The sequence below is a fragment of the Tenrec ecaudatus genome, chromosome 4 (genome assembly GCF_050624435.1).
Source record: "Tenrec ecaudatus isolate mTenEca1 chromosome 4, mTenEca1.hap1, whole genome shotgun sequence".
Classification (NCBI taxonomy): Eukaryota; Metazoa; Chordata; class Mammalia; order Afrosoricida; family Tenrecidae; genus Tenrec; species Tenrec ecaudatus.
In genome coordinates this window covers 178,073,989-178,094,426 of record NC_134533.1, presented here as the reverse complement: position 1 = coordinate 178,094,426, position 20,438 = coordinate 178,073,989, and the positions used below count along the sequence as shown (strand labels likewise).

Below are 20,438 nucleotides of genomic sequence, written 5' to 3'. Positions count from 1 at the left end.
CTCATGCATGTGCCCGTAGTTAGCCGAGTAGTATTGGTGGGAAGCCTGGCTGAGTCTGGCTGGACTCTGCTGTGTTTGGGGTTGACTGCTGGTCTAGCATGGCGTCAGCTGGGTCAGCGGGGCCCTCTCCTCCACACGGCCTCTTGTGCTCCAGCAGGCCCCCAGGAGCTTGATCACAGGGCTCCAGAATGAAGAGCGGAAACAGGCTAGGTCTCTTGAGACCTAGACTTAGAACTGGCTTTGGCGTTGCTTCCGCAACATTATCCTGGCCTAATCAAGCCTGAAGCCCACCCAGAGCCAAGTAATGGGGAAATAGACTCGCTTCTTCTTTTTTTTAATTATTTTTTTGGGGGCTCCTACAGTTCTTATCTCAATCCATCCATCCATCCATCCATTGTGTCATACACATTTGTACATTTGTTGTCATCATCATTCTCAAAACATTTGCTTTCTACATGAGCCCTTGGTATCAGTTCCTCATTTTCCCCTCCCTCCCCACCCTCCCCACCCTCTTCCCTCATGAATCCTTGATAATTTATGCATTATTATTATTTTGTCATGTCTTACATTGCCCTTCACCCACTTTTCTGTTGTCCATCCCCCAGGGAGGGGGTTATATGTAGATACTTGTGATCAGTTCCCCCTTCCTACCCCACCTTCCCTTTACCCTCCTGGTATCTCTACTCTTATTATTGGTCCTGAAGGATTTATCTGTCCTGGGTTCCTTGTGTTTCCAGTTCTTACCTGTACCAGTGTACATCCTCTATAGACTCACTATGGGAGAAGTGGCAGGGTGGGATGGAGAAGTGGGCGACTTTCATAATCCACCTCTTACACCTGGGTGCTCTCTTGGGAAGCCATGGTTGCTGGCCAGGGTGCCCAGGTGTGGGGTATCAGCTGCCAGAATCGAGTGGGTCCAAGGGGCGATTGTGTAATTAAGGGGTCAAATTAAAGAGACACCAGACAATATAAGACATGCAATTGCTCACCTCCCAGACAGCCATGATCTCAGCAGCCAGGTCAATGCAGAGAGCAGGATATATTTCCAGTCATGGCTTATATACATCTGGGGGGATGTGCAAGCCCCCTGATTACAGATAACCACATATGTAACAGAAAGGCCTGTACAATAGGCATATGCACGACAGGAAGAGGATGAGCTAGGGGTGTACACGCTATAGGAAGGGGAGGCACTAGGGGTACACATGGAACAAGATGGGCAGACTCTAGATTCAAGATGGCAGCCTAACCTTGGTCCTCCTGGAGTGGTCTTAACCTTGTCTTTGGGCGCTCCTTCAGGGGAGCAATCCACTATCCATATCAGCAGGGAGTGGGCCCTACTTAGGGTGGGACAGGCTATAGAGTGTGATTGCTCTAGATGGCTGATTCCCTCAGGGAGACAACCTCTAAGCTCCAAGTGTACAGTCACTTACCATGTGTCATAAATATGTATGGGACGTCCTGGGGAAAGCCTTTCTGTATCCCACATCCAGGCAGCCAGCAGATGAGATTAGGAAATTTCAGGCTCCCTGGAGTTCTGAACTTACATCTCTTAAAAGTCTGTTGTCCTTTGTGCTATGATTCCTTCATCTGCCTTCTCCCCATCACTCAGGTCTTATTTGTGCACATGTGTGCCGCACCAGCTTTTCTCAGGGCTAATTTGGGAAGCCTCTCCATGTCTCCGTGGGAGTAGGGTTGTCCTTGGTCCCCTTCCCAGCCATCCCCACCCTTTCCCCAGCTAGAACCTGCTGTTCACTATGGTTCATGGGTGTCATTGCATGTGTTCCATGAGTCTGAAGAGGACTTTATACATTGGTATCAGACATAAGGGCTAATATCTGACTTATGGACTTGATCTGGACTGGGCTGGGATGTTTACTCAATTGCTCTGGTATATAAAGTTCTTCCTTATACACATATGAGTGTCTATAAATTTGTTTCTCTAGTCCACCTCGACTAACACACCTAGTGTCATGCAGTGGGTTACCACAAGGTCAGCAGTTCAAGTCCACCAGCTGCTCCAGCAAAGGAAGATGAGGCTTTCTGCTCCTGTAAAGAGTTCCAGAAAGCCACTGGGGCCATTCTCTCCTGTCTGCAGGGTTGCCATGAGTCAGAACCAACTGGATGGCAATGAGGCCTTTCTCCCCAGGTGCTATTTCTGGCTGAGCTCTGACCACCAGCCTTTGGGTTATCCGCCAAGGGTTTAACCACTGCACTACCAGAGCTGCTTTGCTCCATAGTAAAAAATCTCCAAACCGAGCACACTGCCACCAAGTTGATGCCTACTCATAGAAACCCTGTAGGACAAGGTAGAACTGCCCCTGTGAGTTTCTGAGACTGCATGTCTTTACGGGAGTAAAAAGTCCTGTCTTTCTCCCATGGAGTAGCTGGTGGTTTCGAACAGCCAACCTTGTAGTTCACAACCCAGTGTGTAACCCTGACACCCTCAGGGCTCCTCCTTGCTGCATAGTAGGTATGCAGAAATGTGTGATGACTGAGATAAGTGCCTGATGAAAGAGGGGAGGAGGCAGAAGAAGGAAGGTCCTGATCTGAGTGAATAATGGAACTAGGATTTCCCTTCCAGCACACATCACGGGCATTCCAGTAAGGTCGACAAGAGAGGTCTTTAGGCTCCGATTTCTTTTCCTCCTTTATTTGCCTGATTTGGGTTCCCATCGTCTCATAGGACCCCCGTCATTTCGGGCTTCCTCCGCCAGCATCACAGTTGTTCTCTTTGACCTTGTGTACATTAGTTCGATGCCAGGGCAGGCTGGGCGCCTGGGAGAGCAGGTGAGCAGCTGTTTCCAAGATTAGAATGAAGGAGACAGTGGTGGTGATGAGACCTCAGGCTGCTTTTCTACAAAGCTTCAGGAGGAGAATTGGACAGATGGGTGTTTAGCTCATAAACCTCCTGCAAGGACAGAATACGAATTTTACAGATAAGGCCACATAGCCCTCCCATCCATGTCCATAACTGTTCGTTGCTGAAGGAGGAGGACATTCCCACGTGATTGTACTCAGCAGGGCTGCACATCAGAATCACCCAGGGAACTCTGTCACCTGGAGGTGTTAAATGGTTAATGTGCTTGGCTGCCAACTGAGGGGGGTGGTCAAGTTCATCCAGGGATCTCCTTGGAAGGCGGGCTCAGTAGCAGTCTACTTTGGGGGGAAAAACACACAAAAAAACAGCTACTGAAAACCCTACGGAGCACGACTCTGCTCTGACGTGGATGGGGTCACCAGGACCCAGAATCGGCCTGACAGCACCTGGCTGCAACTGGACAGCTTTAAAACCCACAGCCTGGCCCCACCCAAGAGATGTGGGCTGCAGCCCAGCACTAAGGATTTTTAAAAATCCCTGCAAGTAATTCTAATGCGGAGGACTTCTGGGGCACAAGTGGGTAAGTCTTGGCTGTGACCCCAAAGGTCAGTGATTGGCCCCACGTGGCAGCTCTGGGAGGAAAGGCCTGGGGACCTGCAGCCTGGGAAGCCTGGAGGGGCAGGTCTGCTCTGTCCCACAGTGTCATTATAACCCACGTTCTCAAACTGTGGATCTCGACCCCTTTGAGAGTGGAACGGCCCTTTCACAGGGGTCACCCAATTCAGTACAGTAGCAACATTAGAGTTATGAAGTAGCCATGAAAAGTAATTTTGTGGTTGGCGGGTCACATGAGGAACTGTATGAAAGGGTCGTGGCATGAGGAAGGTTGAGAACCACCGAACCACAGGGACAGGGCAACACCACCTTCTGGTGCCCAGCTCAGGTGAGAGCCACTGTGTCGCCTCTCCTCTCTCTGTCTGAGGGAAAGGACAGTGACTAGCCCTGTTGGCACAGTGGGTTACGCCAGGTCTGCAGTTCGAAACCACTAGCCTCTCCTCGGCAGGAACTGCAGTCTCCGAAACCCGCAGGGGTGGTTCTGCTCAGCTCTGTGGGGCTGCTGCGTGTTGACATCGACTCGCCGGCAGTGAGCTTGAGTTTGAGATGTTTGCTCCGTTTGTCCTTTCCTGGTTGTCAGAGCACACAAGGCGTGTGCACCAGCTGGGAGGCGCTGGGACTGCCTAGGACCAGGCGGCCAGGATCCTGTCTCCATATGCTCCCCTGTGTCAGTGCGTCCTCTCCTCACGGGACCATCCCCCTCCACCCGGCCAGACCGTCTTGAGATGGTTGCTGGAAGCCATCGTGGATCTCTAGTGCTTGAGCGTGCAGGGTGCTCCCCACCACCGGTTCCCGTTTGTTCTTCCCAACAGGAAAGTTGTCTAGTAAGAGCCAAGTGATAGCTCATTTCAAAGGCCTGGGTTCCCTGTGTTTCCAGTTCCTGTCTGTGCCAGTATCCATCCTCTGGTCTAGCCAGACCTGCAAAGAATTGGGATCATGATAGTCTGGGGGGTGGGGGTGGGGGAAGGGGAGAACAAGAGTCTTTGTCATGTTACTCTATAATGCTTTTTCTCTTTGACTCAAGTATGCTTAATTGTCTGTTTCTCTCTCTCTCTCTCTCTCTCTCTCTCTCTCTCTCTCTCTCTCTCTCTCTCTCTCTCTCTCGGTTCCTTGTGCAGGGGCTCAGCTGTGGCAAAAATAATAGGCAACAATGTCAAGAAACTCCAGAAGTTTGCCTCTACGGTCAAGATGTGGGTCTTTGAAGAAACGGTTGATGGGAGGAAACTGACGGACATCATCAATAACGACCACGAGAACGTTAAATATCTCCCCGGACACAAACTGCCCGAGAATGTGGTAAGACTGGGGGGAGAGGCATATCTTCTGAGATGCCACCCGTAAGGCAGAGCTTGGGACTTGGCGGGGTGGGGCCCCTCCAATTTCTTTCCCCTGTTACGAGTTGTGGGTTGGGTTGGATTGGGTTTTTCTGACTCTAAAAATGGGCCTGGTGTTTAGAACCATGTCCACTTGGAGGCTGGAACTCGCAACCTTGCCCTTGACTGCTGCTGCTGCTGCTGCTGCTGCTGCTGCTAGGCCTCCGTGGCCTCCCAACGTCCCCTTGAAGTGCCCCCCCCCCTTTGATCAACCCTCTGGGACAGCTGCGGCACTGGGGTGTGGGGAAAATCTTTTCCATGAAACTCCTGGTTCCTTGAGGCTTCCTCACCCCCACCTCCCACCCCACCCCACCCCACCCCACGACTATCATGACCCCAGCGCTGCCTCTCACTGCGGGGTAGACCAGAGCACGTACACTGGTACAGGTAAGAGATAATTGCCCAGGACACCCGGAATCCAGGAGCAGGAATGAGAATGGCGATACCAGAAGGGTAGGGGGACGGGGAAGACAAGGTGGGAGGAAGGGGGAACCAATTGCACAATGATTGACACATAAATACACACACCCCTCCAGGGGGACTAACAACAGACACCCTGGGGGAAGGGAGACAGTGGTCGGTGTGAGATATGGAAATAATAATTCATAATCTAACAAGGGGCCACGGGGGAGAAAAGAGGAGCTGATATCAAGGGCTCAATAGAAAGTAAATGTCTAGAAAAGAATGATGGCAACATATGTACAAATATGCCTGATATAATTGATGTATACAGATTGTAATAAGAGTTGTAAGAGCTCCCAATAAATAAAATGATCTTTTAATTAAAAAAAATCCTCCTCACAGCCTAAATTATACACAGAGATATGAGAAAATTGGAAACTGTCAGAAGACCCTTTAGAAGTATATTAAGTCTGGAGGGAGAAATAGAGGCTCTGACCTGGCCCCGGTCCAGGAACCTGGGGGAGGGGCAAGGGAGGCATGTAGACATGAGAAGGGCAGACCCGCCCCCTGCCCGATTGAAGCTGATGAATAAATATCCCGTGGTGTTTTTTCCGTAATAGTCTGTTTACACACAGACCATTGTGTCCTCCGGATTCCTTTAGCCTGAGCAACAGAGCGCCTTTGCTAACAAAATAGCCTCAGCCGTGTGCCAAACTCTGCCCCGTGCATGCGGCCAGGTCCGGCACTGCCTTGCTATCATAGTTCTGTTACGCTTCTACACTTGACCTTAGCCAAAAGGCTGCGCACCGATCCTCATAGTTATGTTTGAGCCCGTTGTTGCAGCCACTGTACCAGTCCATCTTGTGGACGGTCTCCCTCTTTTTTGCTGCCCTTCTAGTTTACCAAGCATGCTGTCCTTCTCTAGAGTCTGGTCTCTCCTGACAACATGTCCACTGTGTTCTGATTTGATTAGTTGCCCTGCCTGCCCTTGAAAGGCAAGCCTTGTGATATATCAGGATCTTGACAGGCACACACCTTCAGAGAGATTTTGGCAAGAGACCTGGGAAATGGGTCTGCATGTCCAAAGCAGCATCTTGACCCTGCCCCGAGGGAAAGATTGGCTAGCGGTTTAGCCAACAGTTTTATTCTGGAGGATGGAAGTCTGCTTAGAGATCGTGCTCTGCTAGTATGGGAGAAGAGGAATGGTCTCTGGAGGACTCCCAATATCCTCATCATCATGGAGAAACTCCGAGAATGCTCGGTGATTGGACCATGTGCACAGAACACATGGAGCTCAGATTACACATGGCTTTTTTGAGTTAAATCCGAAGTATTTTGCCAAGAAAAATGGGAGGATGCCGCACGCATGCCTGTGAGCCCAGGTCAGACCTTCTAGGAGACCCTTCACATTCCTTCCCAAACGCAAGGCAAGGCTTTCTGATTCGCTGGAGGAGGGAACTGGAAGGGGCAGGAGGAAGCCCCAGCAGCTGCCAGCTTCCTGGAGAATGCTGTTCATGTTTCTCGGGAAAGGTTTTTAAACAAAGAAAGTGGGGCTGGGCCAACTTTATAAAGGGAGGGATTTAGAGGCGGCAGGTGGGTTTGTTTGCTGAATAGTGGCTTGTGTTCATTTGGGTCTTTGTTGTTTTGAAAGCTCTGCCACTTCCCTTAATGCTTTTGCAGCAGCTCTGTGAAGCAGCCAGGTAGGAAGGGACATTTGTGTCCCTATTCCAGACCCAGGGAGACTGGCCGTCGCTTGGCCAAAGTCACACCGAGGGTCAGTTGCAGATGTAGGAGTCGAACATACATCTTATCTCCTTTGCTTTGGTCTCTTCCATTTCAGAGATGCACTGAAAAGAAGGTGTGCACACATGTGTGTGTGTATGTGTGTGTGTGTGTGTCTGTGTTGGGTAGGAAAGAGGAGATACAATAAGATTAAAAATTGAAGCTGCTAGGTTCTGTATAGGAAGGGGAGTAGGGGCCCTGGCTAGGACCAAGGGGACATGAGGAATGGGGCTTCTTAAGTTGCCTGGGGAAAGCATGGATCAAATTAGCACCATGAACTTTGCTCATTAGGCACAACAGGGCATGTGGGCTAGCATGGGAGGCTAATGCAGCCAAACAAACTGCCTGTTGGAGGTGGCTGTTAGGCTGCGTTGTCCAGGGAGAAAACCAGTGACACTCACCTGTGTATAAGAAGGAACTTCATATCAAGAAGGCATTCCAGCCCGGTCCAACCCAAGTCCACGGGCCTGATGCTTGCTGCAGTCCTCGTCAGACGCATGCAGCTGCAAGCCAGTGAAAGGTGAAGCGGAATGTAGGGAGCTCACAGGCCACTGGATGCCTAGTCATGTGTTTCCAAGGTCAGAGGAAACATGGCAGGGTGCTGTCAGCTCTGCAGGACACTGGGGCCCCGTAGGGTAGCCTCTGGAGGCAGACACAGGGTCCCAGTGAGGAGGAAGGCAAAAAGCAAAATAGAGAGAGAGAGAGAAGGTCTCACTATTGTTCTTATTGAAAGGCCACACCCCTAAGGAGGCATCATCAGGCTGGGACCCGATGGACTGGTTGCACTCCACCCCTACCCTCTCACACAGGTTCAAGTTGACATAAAATCCAACTGCCGCAGAGAATAAACACAGGTGACTTGGGGAATGCCTATAAATCCATGTCAGCTGAGACTACTCACTCTATATTAACAGCCTGGAGAACCCCCTCTGCAGAGGAGAGCAGGTTCCGCCCTGCCTTCATGGGCATAAAGTGCTCATTTTAGACCTGATCTTTTTGGGGAATGGCTTTTTATATTGCCATTCAAACCAGTTAAGCTAACGTAGTGTTTTTGTTCGTGAGAAAAAATCCATTTAGGGCTGTTTTCAGGTGAGCACTTGGCTTAAAATATAGCCACAAGGCCTTATAGGTTCCTCCGCTTCCCCTGTTGGGTTGGCTTCATCCATAGGCAGTCTCTGGTCACATCTAGGTCCCCCCGTCACATGTGTTGATTGGTTGCACCAGCTCCAGACCACACTGTCATCCCCAGCAAACATCTCCTGGTTTCTTCTTGGCTCCAATTCTGTGTGCTCATTGGCTGGATGAGTTTAAGGACCATTTCCAGAGCTGGGGAGAAGTCACCTGTACCTGAATCACATGGTTACAATGGAGACAAAGGTAGCTTTGCAAAGGAAACATAGGGACACTTTTGATTAGAAGGAAGAATAGCGGCTAGGCAGTAGATTAATTGTGTTCTGGTTGTCCCATTTCCTATATTCTAGTTTCCCTGCCCCCTTGGCTTCTCATCTTTGGATTGAATTAAATGCTCACCTTTTGGACTAACGCAGGTTTTAAAAAGAGTAGAACTCTGATCCAATGGGGCATAGCCTTTATCATGTGTGACACTCTGTTTTTCGATTAAAGGGTGGTCTCAGGATCATTTTGGTTCAAGGTTTAAATCAAGTGGTCCTGTGATCTCAGTGGTCCAGTTAGTTTGGGCGTTTTTAAAATCTGAAGTTCTTTTCCGTTCTAACTAGTGGTCCTGGTAGGATTGGTCACTGTTGGTAGCCAGGCACTATCTAGTTCTAGTCACAGGATAGTTGAGGTCCTGGCTTGTGTAGACCTTGTAGTTTGTTCTCTGTGGTTCTGGTTACATTCTTGCTTAAACAAGCAAGCAGATACCAATAGTTGTACCTTAGATAGTTAGTCCAGTTCAAGCCAGGCGTCTCCTGACTCCTGTAGCTGTGGGAACTGGGGGGCAAGGCAGGGAGGGCACAGGAGGCAGAGGTACAGTGAATCCAAAATTAGCTGAGTGGATCCACTGTTGGTAGTCTGCTGACAGGACCTGAGATCAAGGAATCAGATGCAGGATCCAGCTCTAGCAGAAGGTAAATGAATGGCCAAAGAGAAGTCGGCTCTGCTTCAGTATAAGGATTTCTCTCTTATACAAAAGGCCACACCCTCTCAGGAGGTGTCATCAGACTTCCACCTGAGGGATAGGTTAGGCTCCACCCCCACCCAGGAGGTCTAGTTGACACAGACACTAACCATCATAGCCAGTATGTATAGCTATGGGCAGAATTGAAAGCCCTTGGGGGTTCCAAAGTTTTGCTCTCGGCTTTTATCCTAAAGGTTGGTGGTTGAGTCCATCTTGTAGAGGTGCCGTAGAAGACAGACCTGGAGATCTACCGCCATTGGATACAGCCAGGGAAAATCGTCTGGAGCCCAGTTCTAACTCTGAGACACATAGGGTCACCAGGAGTCAGAATTGACTGAGTTTGGTTTGTGTGTGTGTGTGCGTGTGTGTGTGTGTGTGTGTGTGTGTACACACACATGCAGGGTCTGTTGCAATCGACAGGGACTGGAGAAATGTGCAGAGATTAGCGGCTGCAGAAAGCTATTACCACCTCTGAAAGGGCAAAGAGGACAGAACAGTGTTACCAAACCAGCCAGGAGAGAGCTTAGAAGTGTAATCCAAGCAGAGGAGTATGTAGAAAAATGCCAAGCCTTGGCAGGAGTGGTCCACCGTGCCCGCCTTCTCCTCCCCCCTCTGACCTCCTGGCTGTGCCCCCCATTGGCTGAAGCCAGCTGGCCACCAGCCCAAAGGGGAGACTGTCCTTGGAAGGTCACCTCTGCGGGGAGAAATGGACTAAGGGGAAACAACAGCGAACAGATCACATAGGTTTGTTCTGACTCTCAGAAATGAGAATGATGGCAGGAGAGGGCCAGTCCCCTGCCCAGGTGGCTCCGTTGGCTCCCAGCCCCCATGATAGATAAACATATCGTGATATTAGGCCTCCGCGTAGCACAAGTGGTTTGTGTTCAACTACTAGCCTAGAGGTTGGTGGTTCGAATCCCCCTGGCAGTGCTCTGGGTTAAGGCCTGGCGATTTGCTTCTGTGGGATGACAGCCTTGAAACCCGCACAGAGCCCAGGTCCACTCTCCAGCATGCGGGTGGGCTGAGCGTCAGAATCTCCGTGACGGCAGTGGACTCGGAGTCTTTTGTTTGGTTCGTGGTGGGTGTGATCTAAAAGTAAATCCTCGACTCTTCTCTTGGGTGCAGGTTGCTGTCCCAAATCTCAACGAGGCCGTGCAGGATGCAGACCTGCTGGTGTTTGTCATCCCTCACCAGTTCATTCACAGGATCTGCGATGAGATCACCGGCAGGGTGCCCAAGAAGGCGCTGGGAATCACCCTCATCAAGGTAACTCCTGGGCAGACTCGGGGGAGGAACCACGCCCCCAACACTCACTCCCATTTCCTTCACTTTCCTCTGACCGTGGTGTGGAGCTGAAGGGGGAGCTGTAGCATGGGTTTGGGCGGTTTTGCCTGTTTTTTGCTCTCTTCGATGCTTGTAAGGTGATCAGAAGCCTATCTGCTCTGAGGCCAGTTCAGCCCAGATTTAGGAGGGAGCGCTTTCTCTTGATGCAGCTGAGCAGCTGCAGGAATGAGAGGGTAGGCACCTCCTGCTGAGCGTCCTGGTCAGGAAGCACCTCCAGTCAGCAGCCTCCGTCTCAGGTCTGGAAATCACTCCTGGAGAAGCCACACGTGTGCACGCTTTTGGTCGAATGGGTTCTGGCTCGCAGTGGCTCTGTGTACAACAGAATGAAGTACCGTGCGGTCCTTCCTGCACCGCCTTCACCACCCTTACGTTTAAGACACAGCAATCCCCCCCCCTGTCACCCCCAAGTGTGCACCCAAAGCCTGGGGTGGCTTGCTGGACTTATCAATCATTTTACTGGGGAGCTCTTACAAATCTATGGCAGCCCATCCTTTAATTGTATTATGTACACTTGTGCTTATGTTTTCATTTCCAAAACATTTTCTCTCTACTTGAGCCCTTGCTATCAATTTCTCTGTTTTTCCCTCCCTCAGCTACCCTCATGAATCACTCTCCCACCTTCCCACCCTCATGAATCCTTGTTCAATTATATATTATTGTCGTTATTTCATGTCTTACACTGTCCGTTGTCTCCCTTCACCCACATCTCTGTTATTCATCTCCCTGGGAGTGGGCTGTATAGCCAACCTTGTGATGGATTTCCCCCTTCCCCGGCCCACTACTCTCATGATATAGCTACACCCACTACTGTTCCTGAGGGGCTAATCTGTCCTGAATTCCATGTGTTGAGAGCTCTTATCTGTACTAATGTGTGTTCTCTGGTCTAGCTGGATTTGTAAGGTAGAACTGGGGCATGGTAGTGGTGGGGAGGAAGCATTCAGCAACTAGAGGAATGTTACGTGTTTCATCGGTGCTAAACTGCACCCTGGTTGAACTGTCCCTTCCTTGTAACCCTTCTGTGGGGGGATGTCCAATTGTCTGTAGGTGAGCTTTGGGGCTCCACTCCAACTCCCCTCATTCACATTGATATAATTGTTTGTTTTGGATCTTTTGATACCTGATACCTGATCCCATCAACACCTCATGATCGCACAGGCTGGTGTGCTTCTTCTATGTGGGCTTTTATTTACTTCCTTGCTAGATGGCTGCTTATTTAACTTCAAGCCTTTAAGAGTCCAGATGCTATATCTTTTGATAGCCAGAACCCAGGTTTTAACGGGAAGTTCGTGAACCTTCTGCCAAGAACATAAATTGGGGGGGGGGGGTCATTTTAACCTCTAACTGGAATGGGCATTTCCTTTATTATGAATATAGGTTACCAATGATTGGTTTTAATAATTAGTTGGGTGCCACTTTAGAGCAATTACAGGTGTCTCAGAGTGTCATTTACACTTCTCTCTATTGGAAACTGGTAGTATTATACCCAACGTGACATCTTTAAGACCCTAATGAAATAGTGCATATGTTCTTTTATTACACATTATCCTTTAAAAAATATTTTGGTAACTGTTTCCATCTCATTGGCTCTCTGGGTGATTCTGTGTGTTTGGTTTTATGCCTTTGAACACATTCTGCTGAAGAGCCTTCTGTAAGTGCCACCAGACTGCGGGGGGAAGGGCTGCGATGGGAGAAGATGAAGGAGACCCTAGAGACTCTCCGCTCCAGTGCTCCCACAGGGGACGGATGGACGAGCGGCACAGTGGACTACTACACAGCAGTGTGCAAGGAACACACGGAAACTACACGCAGCCAGATGGGTGTCTCCAAATGTATGATGTAGCCCAAGAGCACACCACACCCACACTCTCATGCCATTCACAGGTGCTCAGCACACACACACAGCAACCTGATGAGGGACAGTGACATAAGATTAGGGGCTTCAAAAGGTTGGAGGAACATGGGCATTGAAAGGTAATGGGCTTTTCCACAGCCTTTTGAAGTTCCTTCACGTTTGAGAGACTGGCCGAGGAAGGAGTGATGGAGACAGATTTGGAATAGTTCCCCCCGGTGGGGGAGGAGGAGAAGGAACCTGAGGGAGGTGGGGGTGCACACTCTGGGGCCTTCAGTAGTGTTAATCATCTAGTTCCCACAGAGAGGGCTTGTAGTGGACATGGATGTCTGTTTTGTGAGCATGCTATAAGCATGCCACTTGCGTGCTACATGTGTTTATTCTGAGCATGCTATAAGGATGCCATGTGCGTGCTACATGTGTTTATTCTGAGCATGCTATAAGCATGCCACGTGCGTGCTACATGCGTTTATTCTGAGCATGCTATAAGCATGCCACGTGCGCGCTACATGCGTTTATTCTGAGCATGCTATAAGGATGCCATGTGTGTGATACATGCGTTTATTCTGAGCATGCTATAAGCATGCCACGTGCGCGCTACATGCGTTGATTCTGGGAAGAGGTGCTTTCAGCTTGTCATCGGAGACGCGTTTTGAAGTAGAACTATCTCCAGCCTCTCATTTGCTGACATGCTTCCCCTCTAACTTCTTGGCATCTCTTTAGGGGATAGACGAAGGCCCCGAGGGGCTGAAACTCATTTCCGACATCATTCGCGAGAAGATGGGCATTGACATCAGCGTGCTCATGGGCGCCAACATCGCCAACGAGGTGGCCGCGGAGAAGTTCTGTGAGACCACCATCGGTAAGTGCTCCCAGGCTCCCGCCCAAAGTGGGAGGTGTGGGTGGTTTATCTCATATGTTTTCCATTTCTGGCAATTTCCATAGCAGACTCTTTCCAGCCCCACTGAACGTGAATGCTCCTTAGGATTTTCAATAGGGTGGGGGATATATATAAAGGAGCCCGTCCTATGGAACTAAAGTGTTTCAACAACAAGAATGAGTCTAAAGCAGCGGTTCTCAACCTGTGGGTCGCGAACCCTTTTGGGGTCGAATGACCCTTTCTCAGGGGTCGCCCGATTATAACAGTAGCAAAATTATAGTTATGAAGTAGCAACAAAAATAATTTTCTGGTTGGGGGGGTCACCACAAGATGAGGAACTATATGAAAGGGTCGCGGCAGTAGGTAGGTTGAGAACCACTAGTCTAAAGCCAGCAAGAGCATTTGGATCTGCCCAGTTAGGAGCCATGGAGAATAAACGGAAAGTCGAGGCTGCTTATGCCAGGGAGCGGCAGGTTTCAGCCAAGGTAGGTACTACTGGCCTCCAAAGCCAGCTTTCCCTTACAGATCCTCACCAGATTCCAAAGAGATCTGCAATTGGCGGGAATGGTTCCCACCTATAGAGGTGGGAAAAAAGCACAGCTCAGAGAATAAAGGGCCTGCCCAGAGTCACCTGGCTAAGGTGAACTGGAACCAGGCACGAGCCCAGGTCTCCTGTTTGGGGGGATAAAAGGCCCTGTGCTCACATTATGGGTGAACAGTGCTGCTCCCACATTACAAAGCAGCAAAGGACCCACAGCCGCGGGCGTTTCCATTCATCACGACCCCAGAGAGCTATGCCAACTGGCCCCGGCTTCTCAAAAGGGCTTTGACGGGGCTCCCCAGCCTTTGTGTACAAAAGGACGTTGGAAGAGGCATACAATTGCACAAGAGAAGTATGTTTGACCACTGTAGAACTCGCCTCCACCCTTGCCAAACACGTATGTCATTTAAGGTCATTTCTTTCCATCTCGGATTTCACATGAAAGCGCTGGGGCAGGAGAGGCTCTCTGAAAGTGACAGACACACAGGAAAATGTTGCTCCTGATTCTCACCTGTACCCACACATTAGGGCGAGTTTGCTTGTGAAACCTTTATTCTTTTTTGTTTGTTTGTTTTAGATCAAGTATTAGTATGTATTTATGCACAACAAAAACAGATTTACAAGTTGAACTGGAAATTTAATAAACCTTTATTCTTAATCACATAGACAACATATCATATTTAGGAAAGTGGAATAAAAAGAACCATCTTTGCATTATTTTAATTTTTGTTATCTTGTTTTGAGTTGGTTTTGGGTTTTTTTCTGCCAGTGCTAACAGGATATGCATGCATGCAACTTGTTTGTAGTAATTCACCCCACCTGGCTTCATTCACTCATACAGAACAAGATTCAAAGTCTCCCCATCTGTATGTTCACAGAGATCTGGTAGTTCATGGATCACCCTGCATCTCAGATTTGGACACTTTTAAGACTCTGTGTGGGACTGGGTTCTTTGGTTATGGAATTGCTTTGACTTTGAGAAAGAACATATTTTTGAGAGGAGAGGAATTGCCAATCGTACGAAGAAGGAAACAACAGTGTCTGCAAAAGTGGTAGAGACATAGGGAAAAAGGTCAACTTGTGTGACAAGGTGTGTATTAGAATTCAGATTGTATTTTTCCACCCGGGTTTTTCCCCCCAAGGCAGTTTCTTCATTATCCTTCCAGGGGCTGGGGGTAAAATGTGTGTTAGGCTAGGTTCCCTAGAGAAGCAGTGATGGGGGGTGGGGTGGGGTGGGGTGAGGGAGTGTGTGAAGTTTATATAAGAGAACGGCTCACACAGTAGATGTGATTAAGTTCAGTCTGGTTGGAGTCCATGTGTCAGGTGTTAAGCAGCGGCTTTTCCCGATAGGCCTCGCTGCTGGGGCTAGGCAAACAGGAAGGCGAACCAGGAAACAGGATGAAGCAGGAGTAGGACATGGAATAAAGCAGGAAGGAGGACTGGCAGGTCAGATGTTAAGCTCTGACGGCTCCCACTGTCAGCAGGCAGTATGGCGGGCAGTTGGGTTTGGGGTCCATGTGAGAGAGGCAGAGTCTGCGCTAGCAAGGTGAGGGGTGAGTGCTCCCAGGCTTCTGTGAAGACAAAACAGCCCCGTCTCTGAGGAGATAGCAGGCTGCGAACTGGATAAGAAGTTCTTCTGCACCCTAATCTCCCCACCACTGCTTGCTACACTGGGCCACCTGGAGTTTCCATTGCATGTTAGGTCCGAACTACTGAGGACCATGACCCAGCCAAGTTGATGCAAAAGCTAACAATCACAATAGGTGTAAGAGAGAGAGAGAGAGAGAATGAGAATCCCTAGGTGGTGCAAGTGCTTGAACACACAACTACTAGCTGAAAGGCTACTGGTCCAAACCCACTCTGAGGCACCTTGGAAGAAATGCCTGGCAATCTGATTTTGAAAGGTCACACAGTCTGAAAGTTGTAAGGAGCGCACTTGTATGTGAGTCAGAAGACACTTCATGGCAACCTAACAGTGTACATACACGTTTCTTTTACACTTAATCCTTTACCATCTGCAGGCTTGATATAGGCTGCGAGATGGTTTTGTAATTTACTGCTCCGTTAAGATTATGAACAAGTTAGGCCTCCACTACTAACCCATCTCTCCCCTCTGGTTGGAAATGACGGGTCCCTCAGTCCGTCTGAAACTTCCTTCCCGCCCTGTTTGTGTTCCTGTAGACTTTGGCAAGGAGTTCTCACCGGTCTGAACCCCAGCTGTTTCGGAATAGCTCACCTGTGTGCATGAGGCTTTTTTGGTCTGTAAAGGCAAACAAATGTACACATGCTACAGCCTGGGCCCTCTTCTGTTTACCCGGGGTTTCTATTGCTCCTTGTCTTCTCTGTGGGTCTCAGCTTCTGCTTGTTGCGGCAGCCTCTGAGAGAGGAAGATTTGGCAGGAGGAGACAGTGTTTGCCCGATGGGGATTGGGGAGCACAAGGCGCAGGGAATGGAGGAGTGCAGGGGTCACCTGGCACTTGTCTTCCAGGAGAAGTTATCTGGGGACATGTAATCAGTGCGTGGGGTAGGACGCCCTTGTTTGCTAGAGTGGCTCGCTGGGGTGGAGTGCACATGGCACGCCATCCTTTGCAAGCGCTTGTGGCTGACGGTCGCCGTAAGCACGGTGGGTCCCTTTTCCACGCGCTTGTAGCCATTGTTGAACTTTTCTCTGCAAAGCCCAGGGCCGCCCCGGGCCTGGGAACCAGAATACTCAGTGACTGAGAGGTCTTGTGAAGACTCCGGACACCTGTCCCCATCGCGTTCCCATGGTGATCGCCACCTCCCCGCGGAGCTCACCCCCACCCCCAAAGAGCACATCATTGGTGTAGTTATTCTGCATTGAATCAAAAGTCTTTTGTTATAGGATGCTAATTTTATAAACAGTGCTGAGAAAAGGAGCCCCCTCCCCCTTCCCAGATCCCCTCTCCTTAATACAGATTAGCCGATAGTTTGGACTGAGGTGGCCAAGACTAGTACAGCCGTTATCCTGTGGGGTAAATAAAGCAAGGGGTCACCGCTGGCCTGCACTTGGCCCCCACAGCCATGTTTTTTAAGGTGAGTGGAAGAGACCTTCGTAGTGTGTTTAAGAAACTAGAATTGGATCCCAAGATTTGAAACTCCAGTATGTCGCCCATGCATAGGTGCAGGTTTGTGGCATCGTTTAAAGAACGGAATGGTTAGCTTTTATGGGGCAGCAGAAGTCTATGGCCGAGGAATAGCTGCCCCCGGTAGATGGGGCATGTGCTGTCCGGTTGGCCACAGTCCTCTCTACTCCCTATCGTCCTAACAGGCCCTCCACTGTCCCCTGACTGTCCAGTGCTTGATGGATTTGGGTTGGTGGCTTTTCTGGGAGGGGGAATGGCCAGAGGGTATGCCCCGAGGATATAGAGTATCCCTCCCATGTGCTCTTGGAAGAGGCCTCAGTGAGGGGAGCCTCAGGGCCCAAAGGGGTGCGGGGAGACTTGCCAGCCTCCTCTCCGTTGTCACTCGCACTGCCCCCACATTCGTAACATAGGAGATAAACAGTGGGCTTCTCTCAGGAGGACCTGCAACATACACCGTCATTGGTCACCCAGTCGAAGGAAGCCTTTCGGAGAAACAGCCAACTTTTCAGTGTCATGACTACCCCACATCCCCAGAATAGGGACACCTGCTTACAGCACAGGGACCCAGCATGGACAACTCCAGTTTGACCTGCCCACAAAGGCCAGGGCCAGCATTAGCAAACTGGGGGAGGCTGGCGCCAGTGTGGACTTCTAGAGAGACTCCAATGAGCTCAACAATAGTCAGGAGTCCACTCCTTGCAACCAGCTGTGGCCCTTTGAGTGGGTGGGGTTCAGCAGGGGCACAGGGGAGGATGATTGTCCAGAAGGCAGGCAGCAAGGGCACGTGGGAGGGACCCCAGATGGACTGAGATTGGCACTGGTGAAATGAATCAAATAAAACAATAAAAGATAGAACGCAAAAGCCCCAAAGCACATTGCCTCACAGTGACCTTATAAGACAGAGGTTTTCAACCTTCCTAATGCCAGGACCCTTTAATACAGTGTTCCTCATGTTGTGGTTACCCCCCTCCCCCAACCATAAGACTATTTCCGTTGCTACTTCATAACTGTAATTTTGCTGCTGTTATGAATCAGATGACCCTCAAAGGGGCCTGACCCCTTGCTTGAGAACCGCTGTTATAAGGAAGGTAGAACTGTCCGCCAAAAGGCTTCCAAGGCTTTAATCTTTATGGAAGCAGATCACCACCGATTTCTTCCGCAGGGTTGGTGGGTTCAAACCAACCTTTGGACTACCAGCCAGGCATTTAGAACTCTGCGCCACCAGAATGCTATAAAACACGAAGGCAATATATATTGAAATAGCCTTACATCGCCTGAGTTTAGTCATGACAAAACATCAGACTGGGAAAAAAGAAAGCCATTTCTTCTAGGAAAATTAGCACTCGTCTCATGGAGGTGGAGGTTAAGTATTTCCCAAATGACCTGTTTTTCCAAACTGCTCTCCCTCTCTGTTGCCTCTGACATCAGCCGCCACCGTCTCCCCATAGTGCACATCCCAGGGGTCTGCACGGGCCACCCACCCAAGGGAAATGTGCGTGTAGTTGCGGGGCCTGACATTCAGCTGTCTGCCTGGAGAATGCTCGTCTTCAAGGCAGTGGTGGAAGCTTGTGAAAACAGGTCAGGTGACAGGCTGCAACGCAAGTCCCAACAACCGGAGGTCAGACAAAGAAAGGCAAGATGCATGCAGGGTCCGAAGTACGCGCTGCATCCCGGCCTCACCTCTGGCTGTCAGCGAGACCCCACCTACTGCTTGCCTGGCTCCGCCACTCACCGCAGAATCAGAACCCGGTCTTCTCCCACCGTCTCGCTCAGATCCAGCAGCAGCACAAAGGTGGTTTGGTTGGAGTCGCAGGCTGTGGCCAGAATTGGCACCGCACGAGGCAGACACCTCCGAGGTAAAGGCTATGTTCTGAAACCACTGTTGTGAAAGAGAACAGAAGGCCAAGGAAGTGAGCCGTATTAACTATCCACTGCAGTGTGGGCTGCTGGGCCGGGGCGTCAGAGTTGCTGTCAGCCAGCCTTGGAGTGATTGATGCATATGAGAGAGCCCCACGATCAACATGAGCAGTTCCTGGATTTGATCACTGCGTTGGGGCTGTGTACATCTCCTTTCCTGATGACCAGCTCACTTTTAAGGATGGTCGAGTCAAGTCAAACGACTCCTGGGAAGGAAGATGTTAAATGGCCTGACTTTCTGCATCTGGTAACAATCCTCTCTGTCATCGAAAACTAGGCGCCCCCTGGTGGTAAGAGCCCCCTTTGCTCTCATTGCTGACCTAGAAACGGAAACTTGTTTCCTCCTCCCAGGATTCCGGAGCCCTGGCGGAGTAGTGGCTACATCTTGGGCCGCTAACTGCAAGGTCAGCAGTTCAAGACCGCTAGCCAACCAGAGCGAGACATTCCTGTAAAGAGTCAAAAACTCACAGGTGCAGTTCTCCCCTGCCATGTAGGCTCGCTCGCTGTGAGTCAGTGTCTATCGCCTTGCTGCCAGTGAGAATGGAGGAAGAAGTTGGCTTTCTCAGCAGGCAAGCCAATCCAGTTCCATTCTGAAAAAGCAGAAGTCGGCCAGTAGGTGGATCTCAGACACGCTTGTGGAATGGGAAATAAGCTTTTAAAGTTTTATGTACACACTTTTAAAAAATGTTTTATTATAGAAGATGTAAAATACAGAGCAGAGTCCGGTGCCTCCCAGACCAGTCCCCTGCCTTCAGCAATACTTGCCTCCTGGCCAGGCTTGTTCGCGAGCATACTCCCGACACATGCCCCCCTGGCCTGGGTTGTTGGGACTTTGCTCCCTTTCTGGGAAGAGCTACTGAACAGCGGTCTCTGGTCTGTGGGAGTAGATCACTGTAGCTGTGATTCTTCCTTGCTTGCTGCTTATCACCTCTGCTCCCACGCCCAAGAGGCAGCCCAGCACGGGGTTTCAAACATGGGCTTTGGAACCAGAGAATTTGACTTAAATTCTAGACTCTCTGTCTTATTAGCTGTGTGACCCCCAGACAAGTTGGGAAAGTTCTCTGGGCCTCTGTTTCCCCGTCTGTAAAATAGGGCAAATTACAGACACCAGCATGCAGATGTCAGCTGTTGTCGTGTTTGGGATGCCGAATCTAAGGTACCCATGCGCCTATTAGGACGAACACACTGTTCTCACGTAGGTGTCTGTTTACTGAACCTCACAACTGCCCTGAGAGTGCTGTGCTATCTTTACTCACAAGGAAGCGAAGGCACAGACCTGGAGACTTGCTCTTTAGGATGCTTCTAACCACTGGGCTGATAACCACAAGGTTAGCAGTTCAAACCCACCAACCACTCTGTGGGAGAAAGCCGTGTCAGAGGAAACCAGCCTCCAACAACCCAAAGGCCAGTAGGCACAATTGTACAGCAATAACATATGAAGATTACAGTAAAGTCATAGAGGATAGGAAAGATAGGAGAGAGAATAAAATAAAGGAGTCAGACACGTGGAACTGAGAGGAGAGAGGGGGAACCTGTGACTATCTTGGGACATTTATAGGTAGCCATAGACATGCATGTTCAGTAGTCACATACATCACAATGTGAGCAGTAATACAGTAAAGTCCCTGAGCTCACAGGTGAAGAAACCTAATACCTGCATTGGGGAAGGTATG

The 20,438-nt window shown here is 49.9% G+C and overlaps 1 protein-coding gene across 1 annotated transcript in view; it reads left to right on the top strand.

Moving 5' to 3' along the window:
- GPD1L (glycerol-3-phosphate dehydrogenase 1 like) overlaps positions 1-20,438 on the top strand; it is a 53,377-nt gene that overhangs the window by 15,547 nt on the left and 17,392 nt on the right. Inside the window, exons 2-4 of the mRNA XM_075547105.1 lie at positions 4,555-4,732; positions 10,256-10,396; positions 13,047-13,185. Coding sequence (XP_075403220.1) covers positions 4,555-4,732; positions 10,256-10,396; positions 13,047-13,185 — 458 coding nt within the window. The remainder of the gene's footprint in view (positions 1-4,554; positions 4,733-10,255; positions 10,397-13,046; positions 13,186-20,438) is intronic.